Genomic DNA, 9,726 nt, shown 5'->3' with positions numbered 1-9,726 from the left:
TGTATGTGTATGTTTGTTACTTTGTCACACAAAAAACTACTAATCCAATTGCAATGAAATTTGGTACGTACGAGCTGGACAACTGGAATAACACATAGACAGCTTTTTATCCCGATATTTCTACGGGATACGGACTTACGCGGGCGAAACCGCGGGGCGCAGCTAGATTAAGATATACCTATTATAGAATAGTAGTACCTCATTATATAGAAGGTACAAGGGTTCAAGCAGTTTCCATAAAGAAGCCTATAGCTGTCGTCAAATTAGAGTCTAGCTTTATTGCTTACTACAAAACATAACTTACACTGAATTAGCGGCTGCCGGTCTCCACAACATTCGAGGATAAATAAAACACACTTTTAGCAAAATGAATGGCACATTTATATTTAATTATAATTATTCATTTTTATAATAAGAGCTTTCTTGTAATATTTATAATCCATTTGAACAGAGGGATCGCTCCATTATACAGAGTTCACAAATCAACAAAAATTCTCGCAAAGCCTCATCATTACAAATCACCAGGATCAGTAACAGAAAGAAATAAAAAAACAACTCCAGTGCCGCTTTTCAACCTGAGCATAAGTTTCCAATAAATTACTGGGACGCGGCGACCGCGCGCGTGCGTCGCCGCACACAACAAAATTAATCGATAATAATTATAAAAAAAAAAACTTAAAATTAACGCTAAATGGAAGAGAGAAGTCAACTAAGCTAACGGCGGTCGCAATTGCGTGACTTAAAATCTACGAAATACTAAAAAAATATTTTGAACTTTCCAATGGGAGCTGGCTGTTGGCGCGGCCCACTGGCGGCCTGTACCTAACGCGTGGCGCCCACTGATCTGGTACAGGGGGCAGCGGGCCGCGCGCGAGCCGGGCCCCGGGCGGGGCCCCGCCGGGCTCCCCGGGGCCCCCGGGGCCCCGCCGCTGCGACCGCGACACCGACCCTACATTGAGCTTCGGCATCCACATTATATTTACAATGGCCGAGTGCTGCCGAGCGACGCACCCCTCGACGCGAAACGAACGCCGGCCGCTTTCCTTACAGTACGAGTTTTATTTTATTATAATTTATCGAGACGCGTTCGTTTCGTGTAAAACAAATTTCGAGTGCACTATAAAAAAATTATATAAAAAATATAAAAATACTTGATTTCCATGCAAAATTTCATTTGTCATGCGTACGATTTATGATCACCGATAAATCAAAGTTTCGATTAAAAACAATCATAAAAAATAATCGACAATAATTCCGTACAGTGCACTGGATAAGTACGATCCAATCAAAAACGCTACAGCTACCAAAAAAAAATATAAATAAAATAATAAAATACGCGCAGGCGTAACATAAACCTGTAAACGGGGTAAAAATCATAAAAATTCACTGGAGTTCTAAGATAAAATCTTAAGTACGTCACTTAAGTTAGCAGCCAAACGAAACTTTTGTGTATTTTTCCTTATTTACCCAAATTAATTTACATCACGTAAGGCTATGCCCCCCCCCCTAGTCCCCATTCGACGAAAATACGAAAAAACACACAAATTTACAAAATAATAATATAACGTCATTTGTCTCACATCGAATCTCTAAAAAAGGCGTAAAGAAATCCCTAGTAAAATAATTCCAAAGTCCATTTTCAAGGTATTTATTGTCAAGCGATAAAACGGTGCGCGAGCGGAGGGACATACATACAAACAAATGTTCCGGGGACGGTGGAAAATGGACTCCGGACCTTAATCTACGCTTATGGCAGCGAACAAAAATTATTTAAAATCGTAATTAAAATATCTTTTCATCTCATATATCCATTAATTATGCTACATATATCTAGGGGGCTATTTTACAATTTTCCTCCATCGACGCGTCTTTGGATAGACATACAAAAATTTCGTGATGAACGTTTAGGATATAAAGCTATGTCCTATGTCTAGGTAATATACACACTTATGAGCTATGTACAGTCCGGGGTCACTGACGGCGCGGAACGACCCGAGCGCGCACAGACGCGCGCGAACGACCCGACACACCCGCGCTGCTCGCCCGCCTCGCCCGCCTCGCCCACATGGAATGTCTCACGATTTGAGTTTGACCGCTGCGCCAATTGTTCCGAAACAAGGGCTCGAAGAAGAAGAACGAAACAAGGATAAAGTGTGGAAAAAAGACAACCAGAATGCATTCATAGAGAAATTTAAACAGACCATAAAGAAAATTACACTGTTGTTTTAAAAAAAGGGAAGTTACATTAAAACAAAATCCATCAAAATGTCAAAACTATGGGGTATTTCAAAGAGCGGCGGCGAGCGAGCCGCACCCTAGTGCCGGCTAGGAGTGCGCGTGCGTGTGTGCGTGCGCGGGCGCGTGTGTGTGCGCTTGTGCGTGCGCGGCGGGCGCGCGCGTGTGCGTGCGGGCGGGCGCGTGTGTGCGCGCGCGCTCTCGCTATTGCGGCGGCCCCGTCGGCCCCTGCCCCGGCACCTGGCCCATGCCCTGCAATGCGACACACGTGACACGTTTAGTATGTACATTATATAAATTATGTTAAAATATAAAAATGAGAAAAAAATTAATCCTTAACTTTTCCGAAATCTAATAAAATGAAATGAATTCTTTGATCGATAAACTAATAGGACTCAAAAAGAAAGACCAAGTACTCTATGAACTTTAATAAAAATACGCAAAAGTGTACCGACCGGCATGGGCTGGTAGTGGTGTAGCGGCGCGGCGAGCAGCTTGGGCGCGTCCTCGGCCTTCTCCTCCTCGCGCCGCTTCAGGCACGCCGCCTTCGGGTTCAGGTTGCGCTCTGCAATAGCGTGTGCCACTTGTGAATAAAAGGAATAGCAAAGGTCCAAGATAAGACCCCTGAGGAACACCCAGTAGGATTTCGTGATGAACCATTTTTAGTAATATCTATTAACAATAGCTAACAATTCATGTAACCTCCTTTTAAAAATACAATTACAAATTAAACACGTATTTACGAAGAGAACAGATTTATAAATATTTTCTAAATTTATAAATAATTTCAACATCAATCGAGTCGAAGGCCAAATAAAAATTTAAAGAAAAGTTCGTACTCCAGTTCACGATGTAACAACATAAAGAAAATACAGAATACATTCGCCTCAGATAACAATTAATACGAAAACAATTTATATCATATATACATAGTAATACGTGTTTTACTTTTGTAGGCGGTTTATACATCAGTTTGTCGATCGCTCACCTCTGACTTGCTGCTCGAGCGTCATGATGACCTCGACGGCCATGTTGAGTATGCCGAGCTTGGTCTGCGGCTTGTCGCTCTTCAGGTGCGTCATGCACATCCGCCCCAGCTCCTTCAGCGCCTCGTTGATGTCCCGTATCCGTATCCTGCGCACGTCCACGTGCACATTATATACATACATACATACATTACATATGCATGGCTAACATATTACTACAGCTCATGTATGTATTAGACATGTACAAGTACCAGAATGTATTACTGGTACTTATAAATTATAGATGTCTAATACTCAGTAGAGCGTTGTAAAAAGTTGTCATAATCTTGAGGAGATAACATTTTCATTAATTAGCTGTTTGAATTTATTCAAGTCACAGTATATAATATAAAACTGAATTCGGATACGTGGTTAATATTTTCGACGATATTCTGAATTTATTTCGTCTCTAGTGAATTCATTCACAGTAATTCGACTGCATTACCTTGTAACCAAAATTAAAAATTTAATTATGTATAACATTTGGTGTCATCAAAATTTCACACAGAAGGTTAGTACAAAGATCTTTGCAAATATGTGGTCAACTACAGTATCGCCCATTATTGCGAAGTATTGTTATACCAATTTGAAAATTATTGTAAAAAATACGAATAACGAATAAGAACTTTACCAATAGAAATATAACAAAGAACTCGCGTGTGATACAATAAAACAAACAATTTAATCTTAATCATGAAATATGACATTGCAAATAACTTCATCAATAAAATGCATAGCGAGATCGCGCAACATAACTAAAAGATGGATAAAATGTGTTCACGATCGGTTCGCATCGACTTTGTAGGAATGCTCATACTCACTGCTACTCCTACTGCTAGTAAACAGGGCGCGGCGGCGCAGTGTTGTCCTTTCTGGTGATTCTACCAGATTTTTAACTCTTTAGCCCCAAAAGGGCAATTAAGCCCTTTTTCGTATTTGTAACAAATATCTCAAAGTAGGGTTGATTTTGCAGCTTTTCGCCTTTACATTAATTCTGTTTACGAACTGAGCTCTCTAATTATTCGGACTTGGAATAATTTCATATATTACAAAATCATAATTGGACCAGAAAAACTGACACTACGCGTTCTCGTTTAAGCCATTTCTAGAGTTCTTTAGAAATATATAGCACGGTGGCACCCGTGCGGGAGCGTGGGCGTGGGCGTGGGCGCGAGCACTCACCGCTCGCGCGCGTTGTTGGCCTGGCGGCGCTCCTTGTCGCGCAGCGCCTTGGCGCGCGGGTCCAGCTCGTCGTCGCCCGACTCGGCCGACGAGCAGCTGCGCACAGCCACACACACACACGCCTTAGCCTCGCACTTTACTCTACGAGCTCCTTAACCTAACCTAACCGCGAGCCGTAGCTCTGTGCTGAACCACCGTGGGACCGGATTTGATGAGATCTCTATTCAGTTGTAGTTCGGTCAATCCATTCAGTAGTTTAAAGCAAGTTATTGAGATAACGTATATATGTAAATATTGGCAGTATTAAATAAGACTTGATCCATTGAAAAATCATTCGATATTGATATTAGACATTTTTGAGTAAAATAAATATTGTAGGCGATTCAACTTGGATTTGTATTTATTACACAATCAATATATGTATACAGTTATTTTAGCGTAAAAACAGTGTGATGGGAATATATCAATGATAAATCGAGGTCGCGACGTTGTAAATATATTATAAATAGAAACTTTAACTTAAAAAAACACCGGCCTAAAATTTACCTCTTGCTAGAAGGCGGCGCACGAGCGGGAGCAGCCGACCACCTATATTGTGTGTTAAAACCTATTATTTGTATACAAAACCATCCCAATCGGCCAAGCACAAACATACACACACATTAGCGTATGATATGAGAGTTAGTAACGACATAAGTATATATTTTTAACATGTACGCGACACGCACGTGATTGGTCGGACGTTAGCCAATGGGAACGCTACGATTCAAAAATGTTCCATTCTAAATTTGAACATTTCAAACTTATTGCTATTTTCGTCATATTTAACCACGTATCCGTTTCAATATCACTCACCTTGAACCTAATAAACGAACATACAAACAAAAAAATATAGGAAAACATATTTAAAAACATATACTGTGACCCAAGTTGTTAGAATGATGGTAAGCTGAAACTATAATTTTGTTAGTAAAACACATTTTATATACATTGTAGTAGTTTATAATAAATTATTAATTGTGCAAACATACAAAAGGGAAATGAAAATGAGATTGCAAGTCTGTCGTGTAAAAGTATATAAACAATTGTGTCGACTCTAAATGAGATGTTACTTTCTCCTCTGAGTATATAAGAAAAGTGTTTTTATGAAACCGCAGTAAAGTGAAACATTTTTTCACATGATAGATATTTAACTGACGGTCAGCTGGTGGTGGCCCTCTCACTGTATCCCGTCTCTGCGGCCGACCGTCACGCGTCACGCGTCACGCGTCACGCGTCACGCGTCACGCGTCACGCGATACACGGACCAACAGAATTTGAGACGATGTAATAAAAGTTTCACTTTAAAAATCCAAAAATATCAAACTCTCATTACGAAATATCCAATATATAATCGTCTAGGCATTATTCGATTTTTAAAACAGTAATACTTTTTGTGCCTAATTTAGGAATGCTTGTACATTTTAAGTGACATTCAAATTAAACATACTACTGTTATTATTAAAATATTTTCAAATAATTATTAATAGGATTAGAGCTGCGGATAGAACGGGGTTCCATTCAAATGTTTGCCAACGAATTATACAACAAAAATTACTCGACATTGATATAAAATCACTTTAAGTTATTTGTATCGAGAAGGCATAAACAAATACACAGCAGCGACACTTTACATCGATATACAGATGCAAAAAGCGGGACGAGGCGAAGGCGTGGCGAAGCGTCGCACAGATTAAGAACAAGAATCTAACGTCATGTCATCATTGAGTTGAACCAGCAAATCGTATCGGTTCCAACCGATCAATTAATCGTTTATATTGTACTAGCTGTTGCGCACAGCTTCGCCCGTGCGTCTTCATTAAAATTTTCACCCCCTATTGTATCCCTTTGGGGGTAGAATTTATCAAAATTCTTTCTTAGCGGAATTGTTTGGGCTGTGCATTGATAGATCGTCGAACGTGCACATGTCAGTCAGTCGGTCACCTTTGAGTTTTATATATATAGATTCGCCACGCCTTCCAGCGCGCCGGCGGAGTTGCGGCGATAAGGAGATGGGATACTGTTGGGATATTATAGATATCAGAGTTTGTTTGTTTGGCATTGGGAATATGTAGATAGATATAGGGAGTTCTAAGGTCGTATTATTATTGGAAGGTTTAAGGTAATATGGAAGGATGCTGTGTGCGGTGTGTGTGTGTGCGTGCGTACCTCTCGCGCACGTTGTTGGCCTGGCGGCGCTCCCGCTCGCGCGCCGCCTTCGCGTCGGGGTCCAGCTCGTCCTCGTCCGCCGACGAGCAGCTGCCGGCCACACTACACGAGCATTAGCGACTCCCACGCCCACACTGCGCCCCAACCCCACACCCTACGCTACCACTAACACTAACCCCCACCCGAACCGAACGGATCGACTCTTTATTGCAATATTCTAATGATCGACCACACTCTGGGTGATGCGTGTGAGTTCGCAATTTCAATTTCACACATCTAGTGGATCATATGCTCCCCTTCCTCCTCCTTCACCCCTACTCCCCCCTCCCCCCTCGCTCCTCTCACTCGCCAAACAAAACACCACAGAGGTTATATTACAGGACTATCTAATCGCTTAGTACGCACTAGATAACTTGTGTATCTATATTGGCGTATGACCTTTTGGGCTCGTCTGCTTGTGATGATAATTATAAAAAGCTTATGAGTGATATCTGAAGCTCTTTCAAAATTTCTCGAGGCGCATTTCATCGCTAACCCCTCCCGTTCATAAATTGAACATAGACTAAGACTTTTTAAATATTATATACATAACAGGATGGTTTAAAAACACTTTCATAATCCCATCACACTATTTCCATCACTAATAGTTATTTTACTTTAGATCATATCATAAACTAAAACTAACGTTAAGATGTGTTATTGTATAAATTGTGTTGTGTTTTTTCTTATTTAAATGGACAGAAACATCACGTATAACGTAACGTTAGATCAGCTCAGTCGTTCTTGATTACACGTAGATATGTAATTACCATAAAGTTGCATTGTGCATTCGTGTCTATGGTAACTTGCAGTAGTAAGTTCACTACTGAGAACAGTGCGTGGTGTCACGAAGTGTTGTGAAGTGTAGCGTGTGTGTGTGTGTGTTGCAATGCGCTGCGGCGTGTGGTGTGTAGAGAAGTGTGGCGATGTGGGCGGGCGGTTATGTGCAGTTTGATGCAACTCGACTGAGTGTTGGTGTGTGTACTGTATGATTTGCATGATGGAGCTTTCGGTGGCGGCCACCGTTGGGGCAGCGAATAGATGATGATACAGATGACGCACTCAGTTGCTGTGGTGGGACAGTTATGTCTATTAAGAAATGTGCGGCGTAGTATCGTGCAGTGTGCGTGTAGTGTGCGGTGTGTGCGGTGTGTGCGGTGTGTGGGGTGTGTGGTGTAGTGTGTGTGCGGGCGGCACTCACTAGCGGCGCGAGCGCTTGGCGGAGGGCGGCTTGGCGGCGAGCAGGTCGGCGGAGCCGGACGAGGACGGCTTCGAGTCCACGCCCGAGTCCGGCGGCTCCTTGCGCTTCTCTGCACACACACACACACGCCCGCGTTACACACCGACCCTCGCACCATCACCCATCGCCAGCTGGTGATGGGTGATGGGTGATGGCTGATGGACTCGAAACTCACTTTTTGATATTGGCCATTAGTAACACTCTTTTTTAATGGGGCAGTTCGAAAACACAACAGACTATTACTATATATATTCAATATCAATATTTCCAATTTAGATAGAACAATTTAATTATCAATGTTTACTTAGAATGAGTCATGACAATATTCCTATTAGATAATTGAAATCAAAGGGATCAGTATACAAAGAGGAGCTCACTAGTGTTGGGCAGCAGATGTCGCTCTAATTTGACCGGCTCCGGCTGTAAGTGCGGCAGGCCGCCCAGCCGGCTCGCTGCTGAAAACAACAAAAATCAAACATTTTATTATCATGTTATGTGATCTACGCTAGTGTTACTACTACTCTTTACAGTTGAAAAAAAATACACGGCATTTTTTTTTTATTTACTTTTTTACAATAATTAATGATGAAAGGAGATTAATTTAGCTGCAAGGCATATGTAACAGTCATGGGTAATGCACGGACGCGCACACGCACGCAGTGCGACCTTATAACTGTGTCGCTGTTGGCCGACTTTGACCGACACGCGCCATCGCGGCGGCGCCAGCTTCGATACGGCTATTTTCGCTATATTTATATTGGATCAGTTGGATCCTTATCTATTAATAATTAAGTGATAACAATTTTTAACAAAAAAATAAAACAACCTCCAATGTCATTCCTAGACCAAAGCAGGAGGCACCAGCTATCTAATAAAAATCATTAAAATCGGTTCACTCAGTCGAAAGTTATAAGACAAAAAAAAAAAACATTCTAATCAATAAACTCATGTTTCGTTTGAAATCAGTTGAAAAACAAGTCACAGGAGCATGTCGGCGACGTACCGGGCTGGTGCGCCATGTCCTGCGGGTACAGGTCGGGCGCCTCCGCGTGGTTGCGCAGCACGTTGATGGCGTCGTCCAGCCGCTCCTCCATGCGCGCGCCCTGCGCCGCACACGCAACACCATTACACACTTTATTCGCAATACAATAAGGTGCAATGTCCAGCGCCATTGCGAGCACACATTCAACTCTCTAATAACTGCATGAGAACTTTCTCATCGCCCTGTATGTTTGGACTGTGAGTATGAGAACGATACAATCAATAGAGACGCCGCTGTCTTAGAGATTCACTTACAACAATGTAAATGTATTGTTTATTTCTTTAAACGTTATTTCATTAAATAATTACAATAATTTATGCCACACATATAACGTTTATGGAACTCTCGTATAGAGAAAAAATGATAAAACGAAGCAACTCCATGCCACATCTATTCTTACACGCATGCATATTGAAACACTGTAGAAAGCAATCACTCAAGTACATCGTTTTACTTTTACACAACAAATACATTTTTATTGAATTTCCAGTTTCCGCAATATACGCTTGGAAATACCGTCCATCAAGATAAAGAAAAATTGTAAACTATAACGAAATGTAGTTCTGTTCCGTGATAACAATACATCTAGTATAGTGTGTCGGTCGGTGGCTTACCGCGCTGACGCCGACGTCGCTGTGCTCCCGCAGGAACACCATCGCCTCGTCCAGCTGCCGCTGCTCCGCGCCGCCGCCCTGCGCACCGCACCGCTCAGACACCTGCCTTTGTGCGTCCCTCGCGCCCTACCCGCGCCCTAC

General features: G+C 42.0%; 1 protein-coding gene across 7 annotated transcripts in view; it reads right to left on the bottom strand.

Annotated features, from left to right (window-relative positions):
- Window positions 1-363: 363 nt before the first annotated feature.
- LOC119836332 (protein daughterless) overlaps window positions 364-9,726 on the bottom strand; it is a 33,385-nt gene continuing 24,022 nt past the window's right edge. For 2 of the 7 annotated variants that reach the window (XM_038361626.1, XM_038361628.1), the window contains exons 7-14: window positions 9,586-9,663; window positions 8,933-9,032; window positions 8,307-8,384; window positions 7,891-7,999; window positions 6,651-6,752; window positions 3,224-3,369; window positions 2,691-2,800; window positions 364-2,487 (exon numbers count right to left, since the gene is read on the bottom strand). In XM_038361626.1, the coding sequence (XP_038217554.1) occupies window positions 2,440-2,487; window positions 2,691-2,800; window positions 3,224-3,369; window positions 6,651-6,752; window positions 7,891-7,999; window positions 8,307-8,384; window positions 8,933-9,032; window positions 9,586-9,663 (771 nt within the window). In that variant the 3' untranslated portion in view covers window positions 364-2,439. Of the gene's footprint in view, window positions 2,488-2,690; window positions 2,801-3,223; window positions 3,370-4,442; window positions 4,539-6,650; window positions 6,753-7,890; window positions 8,000-8,306; window positions 8,385-8,932; window positions 9,033-9,585; window positions 9,664-9,726 lie in introns of all 7 variants that reach the window. The other 5 variants (XM_038361631.1, XM_038361630.1, XM_038361629.1 and 2 more) reach the window with 5 other exon arrangements.

This window comes from Zerene cesonia, chromosome 24, assembly GCF_012273895.1.
Source record: "Zerene cesonia ecotype Mississippi chromosome 24, Zerene_cesonia_1.1, whole genome shotgun sequence".
In the NCBI taxonomy this organism is placed as follows: domain Eukaryota; kingdom Metazoa; phylum Arthropoda; class Insecta; order Lepidoptera; family Pieridae; genus Zerene; species Zerene cesonia.
This window is presented reverse-complemented; position numbering and strand designations above follow the sequence as displayed.